Below are 25,016 nucleotides of genomic sequence, written 5' to 3'. Positions count from 1 at the left end.
TTTCCTAACACTTCGCGTTTCAACAGCCTCTGCCTCAGGCTATTTGTCTGATCTCCATTTCCCTGATCCGTCTACGGGTTCTGCCTCATCAGGACTGGACATGAAATTTGGAAGATGTCTGGATCCTAATGCACAAATTAGCAGCAGCTATGGATGTTTTGCGCTATAAAATTAATCAGCCTAGAAAAGACATGTAAAGATGGCATGGGACTAAAAATCACATCTAAGGCATGAATTTGACAAGTGGCTTTGTGCAGGTCATCTCTCAACCTCAATTTCCCATCTTGTAATATGTCAACATTGGGGCCACTTCCAACAAGACATTTCTCTTTTGGGTGCAGATGTATGAGCACAAAACCCCCATTTATTGTTCACACATTTGTGAAAATCATGGCTTTCTCCTTTTAAGAGCAATACTTGAAAGTAAGGCCTTTTACAGTTGCATAGCAATTACTAAAGCTTTCTATTTTTCAGGTTGGTTTTATATTTAATTTATAGTATTTCCCTCTCTGCCTAAAGGCATCCAAGGTGACGTACACCTTTAAAAAAAACATACAATACAAAAACCAAGGACTTATATACACTAAAAGTGACTCATGACAGTACTAGTCTTATAAATACACTGCAGTAGACAGCAAACAATAGCACAAATATTAACTACATAATTTTCCTTCTCCTCCTACACACCGCACTTCACTTGCTCCCATGCCTCACAGCCATAATATTGCGCCACTTCATACACTCACCAAGTGAATTCATCCCAGCATTGAGTGTCTCCAGCTTCAAACAGTCTTTTAGAAAATTCTCAGCCAAGAAGGATACAGCATTCTTACTAATGTTTAACACTTTCAGTTCCTTCAAACATAACGGTGAGCATACACTTGAAAGCTTGTTACTAGGAAAAAAATAAAACTAAATAGAGTTATAAGTAGCATATACAAAAAAGATGCATATGGAAATACGCTAGAGGTCTGCAGCCCACACTTTGGGCTGCAGTGCATTGGCCACATTAGCATGTCATGCTAAATCAGTTTAACATCATGTGGAGGAATGAGGTAAGGAAACCTCAGGCTCCCACGCTCCCACTCCTCCTTCTGTATGGATGGTGGTGGTGGTGGAGGGGTTAATAAGGTTTCATAAAATGATGAACTGGGACATACACAGCTACAGAACTTTCGTGTAGGGCAGGAGTGACCCTGTAAATGTTGGTCTCCAATGGTCAGAGATGCTGGGAGTTGTAATCCAACATCATACGGAGGGACCTACTGGTCCTTTCCTAATCTTTCAATTCACTGCTGCCAACAACCCTTGAGAACCATATATCAAAATCACCAAGACCTGTTCTTACCCTTCTAATATAAGGTGCTCCAGGTTTTGTGCAACATTGGAGATAAATTCAGGAATGCAGGACAATTGGTTGTATGATAAATTCAGTAGCTTTAGAGATGGACAGACAATCTTTGAATCCAAAATTAAGGAAGGACCAATTTCATTGCGGGAGATATCAAGATGTGCTATATGAGGCATTTTCCACAGGTATGGAGGAAATGATTTAAAACGGTTACTGTGCAGATCCAGATAAGTTAAACACTTCAAGCTCTGGAAGAAAGAAGGATGAATTGGATCTTTTTAGTAGGCACTTTAAACTATTTTATGATACAGTAAATACATTGATAGTATGACATAAATATATATTCCAGCACTGTGTTAGACTCACCTCACACAATTGTTCAGAAATGCTTGGAAGGGCATTTTGATGAAGCTCTAATTTCTCAAGATGTTCCAAATGAGTAGTTAAGCAAGAGCTTTGACTGATGCTATCTATATTCTCCAGCTCATTTGATGAAAGATCAAGTGACTTAATAAATTCCCTGTCAGGGATTGACGAAGAGGAACTGTCCAATCGATTTGGGGTGTCTATTTTATAAATGAATGAATGAATGCATAAACATTAGATTTATCAGGAAATGCTTGCTACAGTATAAATGACATTTCTTTTTGACCAGCAGTTATGAACACTTAAGAACTTCCTGATTGGTTTGCCATATGGTTAAGAAACTACCTCAAAATTCTAACCATCGGGATCTACCATTTTGGATGGAAGTAAAGAGGAAAACAAATAGATTTACATGGAAATGTATTTGCAGAGATACATTTCTCTGCCATAGTGTCACCAAAATGTTAATATAGTGAGCATAGGCAAAATACATATTTTGAGCGGGATTCACCTAACATGGCTCATCAAGCAAAAGCCTGAGCAAGGATTCCTTCATGCAATGGGGCTTTCCCCCCTCTCCTCCCCTTGTGCCCTGAACCCCCTGGCTCTGGGGGAGGGGAACCCCCATTACAGTATTCAGGGGGAGATGGCCAATTGCTCCAACTGGCAAACTGCAATGACTGCGCAGCTGGAACATTTGTAATAGTATGATGCTGAATTCTACTTGGGGGGAAATTAGGTACCTTTATGATGAAAAGGGTAAGAAACCTACGGCAGAAATATCAGAGAATTTCAACAGATGTGAAACAAGATACTACACAGCTTGATATCAGAGAAAAAATTCTTAAAATTCAGTATCAATGGCATTTAATACCATACAGAGTAAGCAAGATTTATTTGTCAGTAGAGTCGTTTTTGGATGTGTAAAGCAGAACGGACATTCTTTTGTATATTTTCTGGAAATGCCCTATAATTCAGACTTTCTGGATTACAATTCAAAGTCTAATTAGGAAAATGACTGGTTACTTATTACCACTAGATCCAAAGGTATAATTACTGGTATATTTGAAAGACTTAATTATTTACGTTAACTTGGAAATGGTTATTAATCTTCTTATCACTACTAGGGTTTGTATAGCAGCTAATTGGAAAAAAGAGTACAGTCCCAGTGTTACCAAACAGCTTTAGCAGAATACCTTTACAGAAGAACGAGTAAGGAACAACAGTCAAATAAATTTATAGAAATATGGTTTTTACTTGGGAGGCTCTGGAATGTTAAGCTTCAGGATAGCCAGGTGTATATAATTTTTGCTTCACTGTATTTTTTGTGCAACTGACATTTTTGGAAAACAAATAAACAAACAGATAAATAAATAATTTAAACAAATAAGGAAACTTTCCCCTCCATCTTCAGGGGGTGCAGAGAAATATAACAGCTCAGTGATAAGCGGCCTTCTGTGCCAACTTTTAAATGCTTGCTGAAAATTTTTCTATTGCACCAAGCATAGACAGGCAATCAAGAATGGTTAATTGATGTCTGATTTTAATTTTCTTATAGTTTTTCTTGTATGATGTTATGTTTCTACTGCTGCAAAACCCCAATTGATTTTTTTAATGACAAATTGGTATACAGTGGTGCCCCGCAAGACGAACGCCTCGCAAGACGGAAAACCCGCTAGACGAAAGGGTTTTCCGTTTTGGAGGCGCTTCGCAAAACGAATTTCCCTATGGGCTTGCTTTGCAAGACGAAATGTCTTGCGAGTTCCTGCGGGTTTTCCCCCCTCCCCCCCTTTTCCTAAGCCGCTAAGCCGCTTATCAGCTGATCCGCTAAAAGCCACTAAGCCGCTAATAGCGCTAATCCGCTAAGCGGTCAATGGGCTTGCTTCGCAAGACGAAAAAACCGCTATATGAAGAGCCTCACGGAACGGATTAATTTCGTCTTGCGAGGCACCACTGTACAAATATTTTATAGATAAACCAGGTACATGCTTTACAGCTAGACAGTCCCAGGTTCAAATTCTCCTATCTTCACCTAAAGGATCTCAGGAAGCAGAGTTAGAAATATCACCTCCAGAAACCTCAGTTTCTGCCAGCCAGAGCAGACAACACTAGGCTAGCCGGACCAAAAACAACTTGACAGCTTCCATGTATTCAATGCTTATTCCCTTTCTTGCAGCTTTAATAGGGACAAGCTATACTATGATGTTGTTGTTCAAGGTATGAGGAAATGCACAAATGTTTTTACATATGATCAAGATCTTGGCTGTATTACTTTATTTTGCATGAAGAAGGAATTTTGCTTCAGGCCAGAGATCCGGTTCTTTACAAGCATAGTTCTTTCCAACTACTTTCTCTAGGCATGTAGAAGACTTGGGCATAGAATGTGTTGATGGGACTGGAACCACTGATGTAGCAAGAAATTTTTTTTTTTTTTTAAATAAATATTTATTAAGGTTTTTTAAATATAAATGCACACATAATAAACAATCTTACTTCTATCACAACAATTTCATCACTTCTTTGGACTCCCTCACGTCTCCCGCTCCCATTTACATCGTTAAAATTTTTTTCCAAACAAATTATCAACTTGTTTACAATCTCATGTCCACTCATTCAAATATAATCTAGCACTTCTTCCAAAAAATTTTATATTTTCTTTAGTCTCACTTATCATCAAATTTAAATCTAGTTTAGTGGTGACCAGTTTTTTATAATCTAGCATCCTTCTTAACATTCAACCAAATTACAATGTTTTTGTAGATATATCTTGAATTTCTCCCAGTCTTCCTCCATCTTCTCTTCTCCCAGATCACGGATTCTGCCGGTCATCTCGGCCAGTTGCATATAGTCCATCAGCTGCATCTGCCACTCTTCCAGTGTGGGTAGATCTTGAGTTTTCCAGTTTTTTGCGATGAGAATCCTTGCTGCCGTTGTTGCATACAAGAAAAATGTTCGATCCTTCTTTAACACCTTCTGGCCGACAATACCCAGAAGGAAGGCCTCTGGTTTCTTTGTGAAGGTATACTTAAATACCTTTTTCAGCTCATTATATATCATTTCCCAGAAGACCTTCACCTTAGGGCATGTCCACCAGAGGTGAAAGAATGTTCCTTCATTTTCTTTACATTTCCAACATTTATTATCAGACGAATGGTATATTTTGGCAAGTTTAACTGGGGTCATGTACCATCTATATATCATTTTCATAACATTTTCCTTCAGAGCATTACATGCGGTGAAGTTCAGCCCAGTGGTCCACAACCTTTCCCAGTCCTCAAACATAATGTTATGCCCAATGTCCTGTGCCCATTTTATCATAGCCGATTTAACCATTTCGTCTTGTGTATTCCATTTTAGCAGCAAGTTATACATTATAGATAGTACCTTGGTTGATGTAGCAAGAAATTTAATTACTGTATTTTCCGCCCTATAATACGCCCTTTTTCCCCTCCAAAAATGAAGGGGAAATGTGGGTGCGTCCTATGGGGCGAATACAGGCTTTCGCTGAAGCCTGGAGAGCGAGAGCGAGAGGCCAAGCCGCGCCAGCCTTTGGAGGGTCGCACAGAGCTGCCTGCGCTCCCGGGGTCCACGCAGCTCTGCGCGACCCTCCGGAGCCCAGCGCCAAGCCGCGCCGGCCTCCAGAAGGTCGCGCAGAGCCGCCTGCCCTCCCGGGGTCCACGCAGCTCTGCGCGACCCTCCAGAGCCCGGTGCCAAGTTGCACCGGGCTCCGGAGGGTTGCGCAGAGCTGCCTGCATTTCGAAGCCTCGGGCGTGCTGAAGAGCGTGCCCGGGCTTCGCACAGCTGTCCACAAGCCTGGGGAGACCGGCGTGGCTCCCTAGGCTTGCGGATAGCAGGCTGTTCTGGGGGCTGGGGTCGGGGGAAGCTCAGGCTTCCCCCGCGCCAACCCAGTGCCTGGGGGGAAAATATTTTTTTTTCTTTATTCCCCCCCCCCAAAAAAAAACTAGGTGCGTCCTATAGAGCGGTGCGTCCTATGGGGCGAAAAATATGGTAGGTGGGCATTTTATTTCTCCAATTGCACAATTCTATACCAGTTTGTACTATGTAGTCTACTTCTTAGATGTTTAAATTACACACATATTCTTATGAAGAATGGTAACTGTATGTAGAATTTAAGTGAATACAGAATGATGTGAACTTCTTTAATTAAAAACCTACTGTGGATATACACTTACTGTGCGATTCTTCAGAAGACATTTGCCCTCTTCTTGGGTTCTTAAATGGTTCGTGATGTGACCCAGGTCCCTGGAAAATACCAAAAGCTTAAATGTTGCAGTTATGAACATTTAGATGCATTTAAAAAGAGTGGATGATCAAATTATTATGTTTTGCTTGCGGTATCAGCATTAACAAAGCAACCTACGTTTCAGAAACACACAGTATGCTGTAACCTGAGCCCTTTTATATACAAAGTTACTTGCCAGATAAGAGAATCACAAGATACCTGCAGGTGTACTGCGGGGAAATGAGTAATCTCTGCTGACTGGTGGAGAATTAACCCATTAACTGACCACCTCCAACCCTGTAGAGCAGATTTGGGAATGGCATGGGGTGGACGTGGGTGAACAGAGAGGTTAGTCCTGTTGCACCTGTGGTGTTCCTTGTGTTCCCACAATTACAGTGGTGCCTCGCAAGACGAGATTAATCCGTTCCGCGAGTCTCTTCGTCTTGCAGTTTTTTCGTCTTGCGGAGCACGGCTTTTAGCGGCTATTAGTGGCTTAGCGGCTATTAACGGCTTAGCGGCTTTAAGAAAAAGGAAACAAACTCGCAAGAACTCGCAAGACGTTTCGTCTTGCCAAGCAAGCCCATAGGGAAATTCGTCTTGCGGAACGACTCAAAAAACGGAAAACTCTTTCATCTTGCGCGTTTTTCGTCTTGCGAGGCATTCGTCTTGCGAGGTACCACTGTATTTTAGTTGCCCCGTGTGCACTTAATGAGCATATGAGAAATCAGTGCAGATTGTTTGATGTGATTAGCACTATGTACAAAGGTGCTTTAAGAAGAATATGTGGTCCAGGAGCTATTTCTTATACAAATTTCTCAGCTGCAATGCACTGTTATGCTATAGTTATTGCATTTCTTTCTGCTATGTATGTAGATGATATTTGTTTATATCCTGCCCTTTCCCCAGACAAGGAGTCAAGAGACAAAAAGCTAAAGTCCCTTTACCACTTACAGATACACCTTTTATTCATTCATTCATTCATTCAGTTTACATACTGCCCTTCATCAAAAAACTGCAGGGCGGTTTACAACATAAACCATCTAATGTGACTTTACACCCATTTGATTATTTTTCTTACCACAGACTTGGAATTCCTTTTCAGGGTCTGAGAACACATCTGCAAGGCCCTGTCTTTGTGGATGTCTGCAACAGCCACGGAGTTGGATTTCTTCTTCACGATAATTGAGTTTTCACTCCCTGAGGCAAAAGGGGGGGTTAAATGAGATTGCAAGAATGTCTACATAAACTGAAGCCAAGAATCCAAACAAATAGAAGCCTACAGGCCAGAAATGTCACCAGCACAACACCAGGAGCAGGAACTGATACTTGCCACCCTGGACTCCTTTGGGAGGAAGGGCAGGATATAAAATAATAAATAATAAATAATAAATAATAATAAATGTTAACATTTATGAAGACTAATTTACACATACAGCAAATACTATTTCTCTGTACAGTCATACCTTGGTTCTCGAACGCCTTGGTACTTGTACATTTTGGCTCCCGAACGCCGAAAACCCCTAAGTGTTCTGGTTTTTGAACGTTTTTTGGAAGCCGAATGTCCAACGCAGCTTCCGCTTGAGTGCAGGAAGCTCCTGCAGCCAATCGGAAGCCGCGCCTTGGTTTTCAAATGTTTCAGAAGTTGAGCAGACTCCTGGAACAGATTACGTTCGAGAACCAAGGTACAACTGTACTGTTTTCCTTTTCTTCTTTTCCCATGCCCTTTCTTTGACTCCATCCTGCTGATTAGAGTGGTTTCTCTTGCTGTTTTTTTCTTATTGGATAGAATCTACTATCTATCAGTGTCTCTCCAAAAGCTTCCTTTTAACACAGTCTTTAACTTCATGATTTTCCACGCTGCTGCTGTCACTTTCTAGATACCCTTTCCTACCACCCTTTCCATCCCATCTCATGCAGGGCAATTTGACTTGTGGTCACCATTTCAAATACTAAACTTTGGATGTGACTTTATATTTTAGCAAACTTTTCTCTGGTGGGATTCAGTTCTGCCAGCAGCAGCATTTTAAGGACAAACAAAATAAAAAGGTACACTCCACCTTTTCACCATTGTTTCCCATTCAAAGTCCAAGAAAACACAAGGGACAAGTCCAGTTTATTTATCTCCCCATCCAAACAGTCATTCCTTTTTTATTTTCTACAGAAGCATAATTCTCACCTACCTTCCGCCCCCCCCCCCCATTCCTGTACATTGCACATTCAACTCAGGTGTACATGTGTGAATATGTGTGCATACACAGAAATCATTTGTGCTTTTAAATTCATTTTTATTTCAACAAATAAAAACTAAAAGCGAATACAAGGGACTGTGTTCATAGAACATGGTCAAAGAAGGGAGGGTGTAGTACTAGGAGCCTTAAAGATAAAGGTAAAGGACCCCTGACAGTTAAGTCCAGTCGCATACGACTCTGGGGTTGCGGCGCTCATCTCGCTTTACAAGCCAAGGGAGATGGTGTTTGTCCGCAGTTTTTCCGGGTCATGTGGCCGGCATAACTAAGCTGCTTCTGGCGTAATGGAAAACCGAAACCAGAGCAGCATGGAAACGCCGTTTACCTTCCGGCCAGAGCGGGACCTATTCATCTTCTTGTACTTTTTGGTGTGCTTTCGAACTGCTAGGTTGGCAGGAGCTGGGACCGAGCAATGGGAGCTCACACGTCGCAGGGATTCGAACTGCTGACCAAGAGGTTCAGTGGTTTAGACCACAGCGCCACCCACGTCCCTTACTAGGAGCCTTAGCCCTATGCAAGACACCTGTATACAGGGTAGCTAGGTACACTTGTGCCAAACAGTCAAACAGATCAGGTTTAAGACTACAAATTGAAGGCTAAGATTGTAATGGAGTTTGCAGGAGGCTTCTCTTAAAATTATATTTCACTGGCACTGGACTCCATCATGTCTAGCCAAAATAATCACTACCATCTCTCCCCTATGCTGGAAAGGCTGCAGAGAGATAGGCTCATATTTTCATGCATGGTGGAGCTGCATGTTGGTATACTCCTTTTGGAAAAAAGGTGTTCCACATTATTTCCAAAATTACACACCAAGTCCTTCCATCTAATTCAGCTCTTGCCTTGTTATCCTTAGACTCAAATTTAAATAATAACCTTAAATGCAGGGACTTAGTATTGTTTTCTATTATCAGCAGCCCGATTAACAATAGCCGGATACTGGAAACAACCTATAGAAATCCCCATTGAAACCTGGGTAAATAATATTTGGAATGTGCCTCTATCAGAATGCCTTACTTGCCATAGAAGGGTAATTAAAGGCACTTCAAAGATAGACATTTTGTGTGAGACTTGGCTTCCATTTTTTTGTTTTATAAATGAGACAGAATATACTTTTATTCCACTCACAACACAAGAATCTCTGTGGAGAGGATACTTGAACAAACAATGCCTAAATAAAGGTATTGCTTGGGTACTGCATATGAAACTTACTAAGAATGTACCACTGGACAAGTTACTGTAGTTATATGTTGTTCTTGTATTCACATGAAAACCAATAAAAATTATTTGGATAAAAGAAGCAATGGAGTAGCAAATCCTTCATTTAATCTAGGAAATATACCTTCACTATCTAGACCATCACTCAAGCAGAAAACACTGTCGACTAAATGGTCAGGAAGAAGTTCCCAGTCATCAAGCTGCTCCTTTATATTTTCATCAGTATTTTCTTCAAAACTAGAACTTGACTGGTCCTCATAGCTGCTTTTCTTTTGGTATCTAAGCACCATTCTGGCCAGTGCAGAGCCTGCATCTGATGGGCAGGAAAGAAACAAAACAAAACAAAACAAAAACAAAAACATCAAAACTCGCATATTTTAGAAACATTGGACAGAGTATATATACAATAGTTGCATTTGGACAATTGTATCTCAGCTTAATAAGCAGAGATATGCACAGGTCTTTTGCCCACTATGTGAACTGTGATTAAACCAAGAAGTCTCTAATTAACCATTTAATCCCAAACAAGAAATTATGGTTACTACTTGTCAGGGACTGGTCTGAGGAAGAATGGTGGACCTGCACTTCCCAGAGAAGAGGAAGGCAGCATAGATTTACAACAGTGGTTTGCAGAAGGTCATAGTTCAGAGGCTGCAGAGGGGAGAAGCTGGGAAATATTAGGAGAGGAGTTAGAAGAAGAAGAAAAAGCACCAGGGGAGAGACATCTGACAAACTCAGTGTCTTTAGAAAGCATTCCAGACCCACCCCCCTTCTCCCAGAACCTAGCAGGCATGGATAGTAGGAGAACAGAAAGCTCATAGGCAGAAAGCACAGATCAGCCAACATAGGGATGATGTTCAATACGTAGGAGAGACAGAGGGAGTGGGACTTTACTCGGAGCAATGCCATTACTGCAAGAGAGGCACTTTTCAAAGCCTCTCTCCGTGAATATTGAATAAAAGACTTGGTAAGAACTCTTGTTTATCTAATTCTTGGCTTCTCACTGTGAGAGGGATCGGATTCCCTGAAGCCCCACCCTACTCCAGAATAGGAATATAGAAGCTGGTTCAAACTGACTCAGACCATCAGTTCTGTGTTGTCTACATCACTTGGCAGAGACTCTCCAGGGTTTCAGGCAAGTGTCTCTCCCAGTCCTTCCCAGAGATGCCGAGAACTGAACCTGGGGCCTTTTACAAAGCAAATGTTCTGCCACTCTGACCCTTTCCCTTTCCCAAATCACAATCTGAACTTGAGTCAATATTCTGGTTTGTTCCAGACTTGATAACCACTGTCTCCCAGTCTTATGGACAAAAGGCTTGTTCATCTATTGGCTTACTAAGTCAAGTTACAATAGTCTGAACCGGCGCAATGTGAAAGAATGCACCAGTGTTGCTACAATACAGTGAATAAAGAACACACCTGGAACTATTAACCTCCTACATAAAAAGCCAGGAAACTTCGGTTGGGCAGAACTTTGGAGGTAAAACATGGCCTGTTACAAATCATGTTTGAGTTCCAGCAATATGTACAGATGAAATCAATGGCAAAGAAAAATCAGGGACCTACACTGCTTATTGAAGGAATTAGCTTTAAACAAGCTGAAATTGCATGTAGTTGGGCCATGCAGGTATCAACAGCACAATACATACTTTAACATGAACATCTACAGCCACTTACTTTGTTTCTTGAAGGATCCTTGTTTACTTGGAAACAAGGGGCTCAGCCAGGAAGGTTCAATTCTACCAATGCAGAAACCACCAAGACATATGCTGCTGTTGGCCAAATCCAGACTAAGCTTTTTTAAGAGCAAGCTAATGACCTGGCTATCTCCCTTCTTGATGCTGATTGTGAGAGCACTCCGAACATCCTGCTCTCGAGCACCACCGTTTAATAGCAGTTCTACCAACTTAGGATTGCTCCCTTTCTCACAAATCTATGAAAGAGAAATAGATGATTAATGCAAATGGCACGTGACTTCGGCAAGTTAGTCAAAGTGTCTCCTGTTCCTACAATTCTTTCTTTCTTTCTTTCTTTCTTTCTTTCTTTCTTTCTTTCTTTCTTTCTTTCTTTCTTTCTCTTTCTTTCTCTCTCTCTCTCTCTCTCTCTCTCCCTCCCTCCCTCCCTCTCTCTCTTTCTCTCTCTCTCACTCACTCACTCTCTAGCAGCAGCACCAGGTATATGGGGCAAAGGGGGCTTCAATTCCCCCAATATATTTTGGCAGGGGGCACTGCCCCCCAATATTGAGGGGGCTGCTATCCTCTGCCACCGCCAGGTGCCCTCCACGTACCTCAGCCCCAGCCTCCACCCAGCAGCCCAGCGGTGGCTGGGACAAGCGCGGAGGGCGACCTTTGCGCTTGCTCGTCCCAGCCGCTGCCTGGCTCCTGGGCTGAGGCTGGGATGAGCAAGTGCAGAGATCGTCCTCCATGCAGCCTGCCCCCACCGGGCAGCATCATGTGACACGTCACATGACCACGCCTCCTCAATGTGGGAAGCAAGTTGGCACCCCTGCTTTTAGTGTTTTATTTTTCCATCAACATTTTTAATTTCATAAGTAACCATGCATGCCAAATGCAAATTAGTATTAGGCAAACATGCCTGTTTTGAAGTTTTCAGTTTCTTCACTATGCAAAATTACTGTAATTTTCCAGAAAACCCACATGACTATGCAGTAGTAAGGTTTTTACTGTTCAAGAGCCTCTGGGAAACCCTTCTGGCCATGGCTGAGCCAGCCATCGTGCATTTAAGAGTAATGCAATGGTGCTCCTCTATAAAAATGAAAGGCAGTCACTCAAATAGGAGAATGAACTGGAAAGTAAACCAGAACATTATGGAGTTGGGAGCTATGCTTGTTCATTGTCTCTAGTGTTTCTCTAGATTTTTCAAGCTTGTTGCTGCCTGTGTAGCACCATTCTGTGTTCTAGTCAATGGTCACACTTTTCTCTTGTGTATTCAGTATGGTGTTAGATGCATCTGTGTTTCAGCTTTTTCTGCAGGATGTTTTTCTTAAAAAGGCCAGGCATACATATTTCAAACCGATGCAAAAAATTATATTTTAACATACGTACTTGATAGATTAAAGAGTTTTTCTTCGTCTCCTTATTCACATCAGCTCCCAGCAAGAGTAAGCATTCAACCATAATACTGTTATATTCAGCACAGGCTTTCTCCAACATCAGGTTTTTTAAATCATCGTTGTCAGCTATTTTAGCAAAGCATTTACAACAAAGACTCTGAAACTAAATTGAGAAAACATGCAATTGAAACTGGGTGAACATCTTCCAGAGCATGTCGTATTAAATGTCCTGGGGAAGGAGCAGGGAGAAGGTCAGAGGAAAAGAGAAGAATGAAAGATGAGATACCTGCTGGTCTCTTTGCTCAGTGAAACACATGGACATCTGATAAAAAATGGCTGTATCAAATGACTCCTGTATTAACAGCTTTGCAAAACAAGGTGACAGGTCAAGTATTTTTATAATCACATTAAATCCCTACAGATAAAATGAAATCAAAATGGTTAGGACAACAGTCAATAATATATTGCTAGACACATTCAAGAAAACAACAAACCTTCAGACCAAATGACAAATAGAACCAAAAATATTTTGGTACTCATCCACAGTTCCTTTTGTGTCACATTTCTAGCCACAGGTCTGCAGTTTCCAAGTCCGTGTCAAGAGTGCTTTACTGCTGAATTGGAGCAAATGACAATAACCACTTGGACACAGATCAGGAAATCCCAGACCTTTGCTTGAAAGCGCAGTGCAAAGGGAAATGTTAGATGAGCCCTTAATCATATTGTTCAATTTTGCCACAGGGCAGAACTGAACAGTAAGCCTTGGTGCACATGAGCAGAAGATTCCTGCACTGACGAGACAGAACCATGGCATGTCAAAGATGTTGTTATCTTTCACATCAGAATTCTAGCGAATTAGAAGTGAAACTGCAGCTTCCATAAACAACGGGGGAGGTGGGGTATATAAGTTTTTACACATTAAAAAAAAATATTGTGTATGATTACTCTTACTACAGAATAAATATTTTCCAGCTAGGTAGCTTCTCTACACTGAACAGTAAACAGGCAGCATAGGAGGAAAAATTAAAAGCTGGGTAAAATGGCCTCTCAAAATCCTATACCTTTTTTATGGGCAGAGAAAGTGGAGGGACTATTTCACCAGAGTTCAAAGTGGGCTGCTGCTGAGGCATAGAAGAAGGAAGAGCAGGGTTGTAAGTAGCAAACAGCCAGTGCAGGAATCAGAGAAAGATGAGAAGCCAGCTCCGTGGCGAAATCTGACGGCAAAACCTCCTTAAGCCAGAAGTTTTCAACCTTTATGAGTCCATGGCTCCCTTGACCAACTACATTCTTTCTGAGGCAGCCTTGTGGGGCTCAGGAGCCCAGTTAGGTCCCCACTTGTCTGCAGAGCTGGCAGCCTCTCACCCTTTCTCAAACACCCTCCCTTGTGGAGCATTCCCTCAGCCTCCTCTCCTCTCCCTTGGGAGACCAGGTAGCCACTGCTGCTGCCCTGGTCTCTGAGCAGCACCCCCCCCTGCCCCAAAGAGAGGTGCCTCCTCACACTGCCCCACAGGGGCCTGGGACTTTTCTGTCCATTCCCAACAGCAAGGGCTGGCGGACTGGCTGGCTGCGTTCCCTCACCCACTTGCTTGCTTGCTCCAAGGCCACCTCAGCTCCTGGCAACCAGCACCCTCGGGCCAGCCCCAGAGGAACCATTCACCTGCTGCGCTTGTAGCCAGGGCTGCTGCAACAAGTAGCTGTGCAAGCCTTTGGGAGGCGAGACGCAAGAGGGCATCAGAGGAGGGAGGGAAGGGAAGGGGGACAGAGGCCAGCGTTGCCCGTGGCATCCTTGCTCACCATTCAAGGCACCCAAGGGGGCCGCAGCACACTGGTTGAAAACCACTGCCTTAAGCTGCTGCAGCAAGGGAAGGGTTAGGAGCTGGTGAGTAAAGGGCAGGTCCTGCATTGGAAGCTAGGAGGCAGTGGTCAGGGTAGTAATAACTGATAAAGCCGGGTTAGGAATCTGAAATGCTCTGAGCCCCCTGGAAGCCTGAAAAATTCTCAGAAAAGGTCTGGGCAGTAAAAAGAGTCCTTTTAGGAGCTATCCCCCTTTGTCCTTCTTGAGCCATCTGAGATATGTGTGCTAGACACTGAGAGGATTCCTTGTCTTGTGAGGTGGGGCTGGAGCCCCCTTTCTCATCTCTTCTTCCTACCTGCATTTCAGGGAAGCTGAAGCATAAGGAGCCTGGCACACTTTTGGTACCTGAGCCCAAAAGAAGCGACGGACTGAATAGAAGGGCTAGAGGGGTCCCTTGAAGTGCCTCCATTTCCAGCACCTCCTGCAGCTGACGTTGAGGTCCTATCCTGACACTAAGGCTGCATTTCAGTAGTTGCTCTTGCAATTTCCCCAACTTTTTACTTGCAATGAAAGCTTGTGATGTTGGCAAGGGAGACAATAACTCTTGGGACCTGTGGGAAATGGAGGAATCTTGTGTTACCTTCCTCATGGCTGAGGCTTTTTGTTTTTTAATAGGAGGGAGATTCCCAGCTCGTGGAGTGGAATGATGGTAAGTATTAGCAGTTTGAAGCGGCAATGCTGAGCAAAGAGCAGAGGAAGAAGGGCCTCTTTTTTTATTAAGGAACAACAGAAGACAAAACAGGGCTAACAAACTAGGGAAACAAGCATGTAAGAAGTGGAGATACTGATAACTATTGAAAATCAATGATAATGGTGAAGACAAAATCAAAACTAAGAGCTCACGAGAGGTTGGAAGCTTTCTTATGAACAGCAATTTTGCCTTCAACCACCAGGTGTCATTCAACACCCACAATGATAGCAGATTAACATTCATAAGAGAAACCACAACCACAACCAAACAACAATGGCTTTTTCGGTGGGGGGCGGGGAATAAGAAATGTTAACAACATGTTTTCTGAGATATTTCGGCTCAGCTCTAAAAAAATATGGTCTTAATAAGACAAGACATACGACCACTCCTCCATTTCACTTTCTAGTACCACTTGCCATCCACCAGAAGGCAATTTTAAAGTAATCCCTCATGGAGAAGACCTAAATTCTGGTACATACATGCATGGACAACACTTGGAATCTATGCACTGGTATACTGCAGCTGGACAGCAACTACACAGTGGCAATCCTAAGCATACTTACTTGGAAATGAATGTAGAAGGTATGGAACCTGTTCTCAAGCAAACATGCTTGTGGTATACCTCCACTTCCACAAAAGTAACTTAGTTTGGTTAATGAATTTTCTGCATTTGCACAAAATTCTCATGATGCAGTTTTCATGCTCTTGGAAATGCCATACGTATCAGTGAATGAGAGGCTATGTACCCCAGGAAGAGAGCCATGAAAACAAGCGTCTCTATGGTACAGAGATAGTAATGGGAAATTGCAGATCACCAAGATTACTGTAAATTTAAACCAACATTTGAAGCAGCAATCATTTGTGTGGCATGTAAAATATGAAACTGTCGTAGCTGTTTCACAGTCACAAGTGAAAGTATTTCAGGAGAAACGATATTCTCAAAGACAGAAGAATATGGCCAAAAAAGAGTTTTGAGGGAAAGGGGCAATGGGTGGTGATCACAAAAAGAGGTGGGTTCAACTTGTGCATGAAACAACTATAGAGCATGGTATAATGAGAAGGGCTACAACAGGGATTTGAGATGTAGCTGTAAGATCTAAAACAAAATAAGCTTCGAGTTGATATGACCTAGTGTCATGAGTAAACCAGCAGCGAGACGCAGAATTACAGCCCACTAAAAGTGGTTACATTCAAAACCTAATATAAAAATACATTTCAGAAAACAACCTTCCCCAAAGAAGCCTTCCAGCCAAACAGAAAAGTGCTGGATTTTTATACCAGACACATTACATACATGTGCCTGTATTTCAACAACCTCCTTAAAGCGCCGTAAAGTAGAAACCAAGATTGCCGCCAGAACTTGTATAATTGCAATGCACAATATCTTTCTTGTAATCAAGGATCCCAGAAGACTTAAGCCTAAGCACTGTATTTCTGGAAAGAGAAAAGGGAAAGGAAGGTGAGGAATATTGAAATAGATGCATGGTATTGAACACAGAATAGTGTCTTTCCTGTTTGCTCCTATTGCACAGAGGGCGGCACACAGCATTCTACAAGTGGAACTCTGCACACACAAGGGAGTTCCCCTTCCTCTCGTCCCACATTCTTCCCATATCTGCTCCAGAGGATGTGCAGGTGGCTGCAGGGTAGAGGTGCAGCTTTGAAAACACAGGAGCTCCTTTCAGAAGAAAGTGGGAGGGAGATTTTTGGGCAAACCATGTGGCTCTGTGTGTGTCTCATCTGCTGAATGTGAATTATTTTCTTCTAAATGGGGTGTGATTTCTTATTAATAAATATATTTCTTCCTCTCTTGCTCCATTCCCCCCCCCCTTTTGTTAAAAAAAGAATAAAATCTGGTCAGTAAAAAAACCTTTTGATTAAGCATATTAAGCTCCAAAGTGCCAGGAAATCACAGCTGTTAAGGGCCACTTCTAATGTGGAATAGTACTTTCAGTTTCACATAGAATTCATGTTTCCTTCCCAGTAAACAGACATATTTGGGATTGGGGTTCATCACTTTGGCATTAAGAGCAATCCAGCTCCAAGGTAGTGGTAAAGCGGGAGCTAACTACGTAATAAGGTACCATGCCATATAAATATTGCCTAAACAACACAGCTGTTCAGGGCATGGTCCTTAACAGCTGCAATTTCCCAGCATTTGGGAGCTTGATGGAACATGGAAAGCCCTTAACACAACAAAGTAAACTGAAACTCTGTTTTCTGTTGTTAAAAAAATGCTTCTAGACTGATGTTTTGGGTGGCTTTTGTTTCATTTGTCTCATTGCAGCTGATAAAATGGGCCTTAAATTGCCCTTCAAGCAAGGATGAACAAGCAAATATCAGAGATGCTACAGCCACTGGGTGTCCTGCATTAGGGCAGGAGGACTGGGTTAGATGCAGTTAAGTTATGCAAGATGCAATTAAGTGCAATTAGTCCCATCTTGCTTTGTACCTTGATCATCAGGATACATCTGTAGCGTATGGAGTACGGTATCTGTCATTCCTTGCTGTGTCAACATTTCTAGCGCACCTGAACATTCCACAACAGAAGAAAGTACCTGAAATCCACATTTCTGAATACCAGGATTTCCAATAAACTAGAAACAAAAACAGGCACGTAAAGTATGGTTATCTTATATGGAAAAAGCAAAAACAAACAGTTAAGCTATTTCTACTAAGTTTTGTAATTAATGCAGGATCAGATGTTACATTTTAAAACATCTATTATTCTGGAAGACTTCTCCAGTGCTCACTGAGATTCATAACCACTGCATCACTGCACTAATGCCCTTCAGCACCAGCACAGGAAGGCAAGCACTGGCAAAATCTAGACATGCCTAAGAGATGGAATACTACTTGGCACAACTGCCCGGCAGCATCCAGTCTCCTTGCAGAGGTTGGGGTGTGTTGGTGATATGCTGCTTGCACGGGCAGAAATGTGTGCATCAGTACATTAAAGCTCTGGATCATGTCCTCAGAGAGCTCCAAGTGACTGATGAGAATTACGGACTTCAAATAACCAGGGTAAATAAGTGAGTGATATGATTAAATGACAATTATGCCGTGTAGTTGAATAAATCTACATTTCAATACACAAGGCTACAATTTATGTTTTACACTTTAAATATGGATGGAACATTCCAACTTGAGTAGAGAGAAACAGAAGAAATCTTGATTTGAAAGGAAAACGAGACTGAAATTATTTAGAGGGAATTTGCCATGGGAGGAAAAAATCGAGTCATACCGTGTTGAGAGCATCAAGGACTAAGGAGTGAGCACCTTGCAACAAACATTGGTTTTTTATCACTTTCAGCATTAGCACCAACTCTGTATCTCCCAAGTCAGAATTATTTGGTTGCTTTTTCAGCACGCCTGTAACATAAAAAACCCCAAAATATTTTCCTTGTAAAAAAAATACTTAGTTAAAATGAGTCAATGATATCTATCTATCTATCTATCTATCTATCTATCTGAATGAATCTAAAGCCCAATAGTTTCACTTTAAATTTCTCTGAGTATGACTACAGACCAAGTAATCAGCTGTTTGTTTCTCCCTCCCTCTTTTTATATAACAATTTTTGCAATTTGTTATTTTGCTGATATCTTCAAAAGTAAAAAAGGTCAATCTATCAGTGCCTTATGGTATGCTGGGGAAGACAATACACAGTATTATTATTAATGATTATTAGAATTCTAATAACCTGCCCTTCATCCTAAGGTCCCAGGGTGGTTTACAACTACTGAAACACAGTATTAAAAACAATTCAAAGTAACTTAAATCACAGAAATAAGAAAGGTCCTAAAACATAGACCTCAAGTGTCAAAAGCCAGAATAAAGAGGTACATTTTCAGCACGTACCAAAAGCTGCACCGTCGACTTGCAACTTGCATTTAACTTGTGTTTAATACTTTACATGCATGGTGGCTGGCCAGCATGCAACTGCACAAATTAAACACACACAAGGTGGAGAGCTTAAAAGCTCTATGGCTAACTTTCTGGACTCTGGGAAGGTCTTTTTTGAGAGCTTGCATGAGACCTTGCAGAGCCCAGAAAGCAAGACAGAGAACTTAAAGGCTCTTTGTCTTATGTGGGGGACAAGGCCTGTTCGGCGTGCCAGCTTCAGAAATTCAGGTAGGTAGCCGTGTTGGTCTGATGCAGACAAAATATATAAAAAAATTGTCCAGTAGCATCTTAGAGACCAACTATGTTTGTTCTGGGTATAAGCTTTCAGGTGCATGCACACTTCTTCAGATACCAGTGTTAAATGTATCTGAAGTGTTAAACGTATCTGAAAAAGCGTGCATGCACACGAAAGCTTAAACCCAGAACATACTTAGTTGGTCTCTAAACAGCTTCAGAAAGGCAGGGATGACCACATAGTGGCAGTTCTGTGGTTCTTCTTGCTATACACAATTTCAGCTTTACACACAATCCCCAGAACCTAACACTTGCACAAGTTGCAAGTCAACTATATAATGAAGGTGCCAGATGCAACTCTGTGAGGAGGGAGTTCGGCAACTTATTACAAATTTATTATTATTTCCTGGAACGTAAATTACGATAGCCTCACTTCTGATTTAGGTGCGCCTAGTTCTAAACATGCTTTTGCAGACCCAAGTCCCATTCAAACCAGTGGCATCTTATTCTCTATAAACACCCACAGGATCAGATCATTAGTGTTCAATTTCACACATTCTATACCCTACAAAATGTTAGCATTTTAAAAAAGCAGATCTTCAGCTAGCAAGTCATACACTGAATGAATAAAGGAAAGGAAAGCAAACCCCATCACTGGCTGTAATGTGCCAAAATCAATGACTGTTAAATTAAATTACTTTATTTAGAGCATTCTCATGACTCAGTCATGAGAAAAGATGCAGGCTAAATAAGCTACTGCAAGGGATAAATTACCACTGAATATTTCCCATTTTCAAAATGGAAAAAGCTGCAGGTTTCTATACCAGATAGTTACCAAGTTCATTTTGGATTTTTTTTAACCCAAACAACCTGATCCTAAACATGTTTACTCATAAATAACCCACTGTGTTCCAAAAAACATGCTGAGAGATTACAGCATAATCTTTCTATTCTATTCAAACACAATTAGCAACTTAACAAAGTATCTTCTTTAGTATCAAAATAAACATTGCACATAAATATTGGCTACAGAAATATAGTGCATCACAGTAAACAGCTAAACAAATTATCCTCTAAATGTCAGGATGTAAAATACTACAAATGAGAAATGAACCAGGAGCTCTAAGTTCCATCCTTTTAAATGACATATATGATTGACTGTTAGGCAAAAGAAAATCAACTCACTTTTCCAAACCACCATACACTAATCACTCATACTATTAAGCAAATCAATCCAATTAAATTCCCGGTTTCCATTCAATCTCACTCAAGCACACCATTACTTGACTGATTGTTGCAAGTGTGTCAAACACATCAGTACTCTAGTCTAAACCAATCTCAAATCACTCTCCATGCTCTGCAAACACTCTCATAATTCAGTCTTACATCCTCAGTCAACAACTTTCACATGTCTACCTCATAAACCCCACACAAACCTGGACAAATATTGGCATACAAGCAAGCCACAAAACACAAACACTTGTATTTCCCTTTCAGGTGAAAAAGTGGAAATGACACTTACACTAAATATATATAGAACCACAGACCCAGAATTCCCTGTGTCTTGGTGTGTGTATTTTTAGTGTATGTCTTTGCAACTTGAACTAAAACAGGTATGTGACACATTATGGATTAATTTGCATTTGTGAATTAATATGTATTGGTTTGATGTTTTCACTTTGAATAAGTATATATTACAACCAGAATCCATCTAAAGTCAAAACACCTGTAACTTATGTTAATTTCAATGGGAAAGTTAAGTACGGTACATACTTAAACCTTTCTCACATAAACCAATGGGACCTAAACATATAAAACTTTGTATATTTCCTACAACAAGTCCCCCTCCCCCACATAAAATCACTTGGCTTCCTATTAGCAGAAACTGATTAAGTTTTCATTTCCATCACTCTTTCGTGAGAAGCCATACAGCAAAATGACTAGGCAGCAGGCTCATTAACTCCTTATTTCTAGTTGCTCATTTAGATTATGATGTAAGCAAATATTCTTCATGCATTTTCTTACCTGAAGTCATAAAATGTAAAATAACTCTTAGTGCCTCCAGCTGTACAGATGGGGATGATTTATGCTTTCTCATAGCCTTTACAACTCTCGATGCCACTTCTGTCATTATATCCAGAGGGGGGAAACTGCAGGATCAACGAACCACATCCTCAAATACACATCTGTTTATTAAATATCCATTCATTTTCACATTATGAAAAATTGCATAATCTGTTCTACATTTTTGTATATTATCTATGTATCCTGGCAAGGATCCAATATAATACACACCTATTTCCTTATACTGAAAAGGGCTGTGATCCTGTCTTTCTTGAACACCAGCCCCTCTCTACTCCAAAGCAGATTGCCATTCATGTGGCAATCTGGTCCTCAATGAAAGGGAATCAAATATCCTACTGGGCATGCTTTGGGCACACCTAACATAGTGCTTTGAAACCTGCTTGGACTAAGAAATCCACAAACCACATATTCTTCAACATCATCATCATCGTCTTGATTTCACTACTTACATGCAGCTATGTGGAAAAGCCACTTTATAATCATTACATAGCAGTGGCTGTCACATGGTGAGATTGTGTAGTAATGTGGGGAACAGTACCCAAGACACACGGGTAGCTACTAAATATGATAAAATCCAGCATCAACCTGGGTGGGTGGTGGGAAGCTCCTTGACTTAGATCAGCAATGGAAGCCCTCTTGCCTGTGTTTCAGGCATAAGAGATCTGTTATGATGCAACATGAGAGATGCCTTCTCAGTGGTGGCACCTGCTAATGGAATGCCATTCCCCATGAGATATGTAGTAGTATCTGCCACATGTTTGAAATAAATGTTTTTCCACAGACATTTGTAGAGCATTAGTGTAGCGTTTGCCCTCCTAGGTGTGTGACATCATCATACTGGGTTCATAGGGAAAGGGTTAACTAATTGTAAAATGACTAACCAATGGGAACCCAAGGGGTAGAGTTAACTGTGTATAAGGTTTAAGCACAGAGAGAATTTGTTAAGAGGAGTTAGAGTGGTTGAGAAGACAGTCTGGTGTTAGACGAGAGAGGGAAGATACATCTGTGGGTTGGGCTAGTCTGGTGTGAGAGAGGGAGAGAATTTGTTAAGAGGAGTCAGTCAAACAGTTGAGATAGTCAGAAGGTATTAGGAAGGTATAGGCCGGTAAAGAGACTAAAGTTAAGATACTGACAGGAATATTAATGTGTGTAAAATAAACTTGTTTGGGTTTTTTTTTGGTTCACTTTTAACAACTGACTGGACTCAGTGTTTTACCAGAGAGTAACTGGTTGGTGGCAGCAGGGAAGCGATCACAGTGGTGGCACAGGGATCAATAGACCGTTAAATGTCCGGGGACCCTGTGTGATCACCACAATTAGTACTAGGATCTGGTTATGTGCTATGGTTTTGCTGTACTAGTTGTTGTGTTGATTTGGTATTTGCTCCTGTTTTTGTATTATGCACAACTATTTTGTTTTGTTGCACCTCTTTCTGTGATTGTTTGTCAATGGAGGGTGGGTTAAAAGCAAGGAGAGTGTCTGTGAGTAACATCAAGGGTTTGAGTGTTTCCAGTTACCACACACCTTGCCCTTGGAAGCCTTATAAGAAGCTGCAGAAGGAGAGGGACACTAAGCAACATCATGGGAGGAATGTTTCTAGGACTAAGGTGAAACTGTGAAGCTCCCTTGTTATGTTTTCTATGGGATGCTTAATGTTTAAGTGAGCTTCTTATATTTATTGTATAAAATGTGTCTTTGGTGTATTATTATATTTGCTATTGTTTTGCTGTATTAATGTGAAATTGATTTTTAGCATGTTTGAAATGCATCCCTGTTTCTTTGTTGTAAGCTGCCTTGAGCGTGATTTCTTTTCCTGGAAAAGTGGCATACAAATCCAATGAATGAAATGCAAAATTTAAACTTGCTCTAGGATATACTGATACATTTGCAAAATCATGGTTCTGATTTTGGGTGTACCTATCACAGAAATTCATTTCGTTACCTTCCCTCGAAAGCACGGTTCAGCAGCTTGCAAGCACTTTCTGCAACTTCCGGGGAGTTCGAGTGTTTCTTCATAATCTCCAGCACATTCATGTGTATTCCTTTTGCCAGCAGAATTGTTCTAATAGTTACTACAATAAGAATAGGGTACTATATGAAAGAGAGCATGAATGTTGGCTGCAAGCACCTACCTAACTTTTTCATTTTTACCCAAAAGGTAGTAGACACGTGTAACAATCTACAGTACTTCAGGTTGGATGCAGACTAAAGGAGCAGTCTGATTTAAGTCTACTCAGATGTGTGTTCTATTGAATTCAATCCAACTGACTCTCTGTTAAGTATGTAAGGGATGTGCAGTCTAAGTTAGGTGCACTACTGAAATCAACATGACTTTGGTGGCATTGATATAAATGGCATAACGTGCAACTAATTTAGGCTGCAATCCCAACATCACTTACCTGGGATTAATCCCTGTTGAATTCAATGGGATTTACTCCAGAGTAGATGTGATTTGGATTGCAGCCTTAGTGCAGATCCAGCCCACAATTGCCTGAGATTTGGAATGGGTTTGTAGAGCTGTTTGCAGACTAACACCTGGAGACCAACAAAACTGATGACATATCATGCCGTGGAACATTCTGAAACACTTTTTTGTTCTTTTTACTTTCCCTTTTTTCTCCTTACTTTTTTGTTATTGGTGTTTATTTATAATTGGAGGGAGCAATGTGTCTGGTTGACAGCAGAGGATATTGGGGAACTGAATATCTAAAAGAATTTGTGAAAAAAAATCAAACCAACTATTATATTCACAGCCCCAAATTGTTAATTGTTTGTCATTCTAGTGAAATCTTAAATTATCACTGGAATTTATATCTGACAAATTCAGTGTCAAGGACAGGTTTTGTGCTCCACTCCATCCTCAGGTTTAGTGTTACACAATCCCTTACCACTTTGCTCCAATAGAGTTGCCAAAGCATTTGCAGCAGCTTGAAACAGTTCTTTTGAAGAATTATGCATCAACATGGATAGCATCATTTCTCTGTGGACTGGGAATCTAATGCAAACAGAAAAGGATATGATAACAATCAAACATTGTTACTGCAAAAAGAGGTGACAATAAATGTTATTATTCTGTTCTAGCATCAAGTTGTCACCATGCATCTTGGGCCAAAGTGCCATTCCAAAGCAGTCAGGAACTAAAAGCAACATAAGGGTAATTTTTATTTATAATTTAACAGTCAGATTTTCATCTAACTTGCCAGTGTTATCACCAGTTCTACCCCTGCTCCAAAGGTTAACAATGAACAAACTGTGCCAGAAAACATAGAAACTGTAAGATTTAAGTTGTTGTTGTTGTTAATTCGATTTATATACTGCCCTTCATCATAAGATCTCAGGGTGATTCACAGAATAAAATACAAGATAAAAACAAGTAAATAAGTAAAACAAAACAGCAAAACAATACCCTCTCCCTTCCCACAGACACATTAAAAGGACTGTAAAATATTAGCCAAAGGCCTGGTTGAAGAGGAATGTTTTCACCTGGCACCTAAAAATATATAATGAAGGCACCAAACAAACCTCCCTGGCGAGAGCACTCCAAACAGAGAGTTCTACACACAAATCCTAGTCCAAGGGGTTCCCCTTACAGTGGTGCCCCGCAAGACGAATGCCTAGCAAGACGGAAAACCCGCTAGACGAAAGGGTTTTCCGTTTTGGAGGCACTTCGCAAAACGAATTTCCCTATGGGCTTGCTTCGCAAGACGAAATGTCTTGCGAGTTCCTTCGGGTTTCCCCCCTTTTCCCCCC

General features: G+C 41.1%; 1 protein-coding gene across 2 annotated transcripts in view; it reads right to left on the bottom strand.

Moving 5' to 3' along the window:
* LRRK2 (leucine rich repeat kinase 2) overlaps positions 1-25,016 on the bottom strand; it is an 82,817-nt gene that overhangs the window by 30,799 nt on the left and 27,002 nt on the right. For both annotated transcript variants that reach the window (XM_081878454.1, XM_081878455.1), the window contains 15 exons: positions 24,155-24,261; positions 23,209-23,338; positions 21,207-21,331; positions 18,288-18,415; positions 17,496-17,640; positions 16,338-16,477; positions 12,784-12,912; positions 12,490-12,660; positions 11,102-11,357; positions 9,549-9,737; positions 7,039-7,157; positions 5,911-5,980; positions 1,718-1,917; positions 1,349-1,599; positions 747-895 (listed from right to left, as the gene is read on the bottom strand). In XM_081878454.1, the coding sequence (XP_081734580.1) occupies positions 747-895; positions 1,349-1,599; positions 1,718-1,917; positions 5,911-5,980; positions 7,039-7,157; positions 9,549-9,737; positions 11,102-11,357; positions 12,490-12,660; positions 12,784-12,912; positions 16,338-16,477; positions 17,496-17,640; positions 18,288-18,415; positions 21,207-21,331; positions 23,209-23,338; positions 24,155-24,261 (2,309 nt within the window). The remainder of the gene's footprint in view (positions 1-746; positions 896-1,348; positions 1,600-1,717; positions 1,918-5,910; positions 5,981-7,038; positions 7,158-9,548; positions 9,738-11,101; positions 11,358-12,489; positions 12,661-12,783; positions 12,913-16,337; positions 16,478-17,495; positions 17,641-18,287; positions 18,416-21,206; positions 21,332-23,208; positions 23,339-24,154; positions 24,262-25,016) is intronic.

Source organism: Podarcis erhardii (genome assembly GCF_964252035.2).
Source record: "Podarcis erhardii genome assembly, chromosome: 10".
NCBI classification, from domain to species: Eukaryota; Metazoa; Chordata; class Lepidosauria; order Squamata; family Lacertidae; genus Podarcis; species Podarcis erhardii.
The sequence above is the reverse complement of the archived record's forward strand: the minus strand, read 5'-3'. Positions and strand labels throughout refer to the sequence as shown.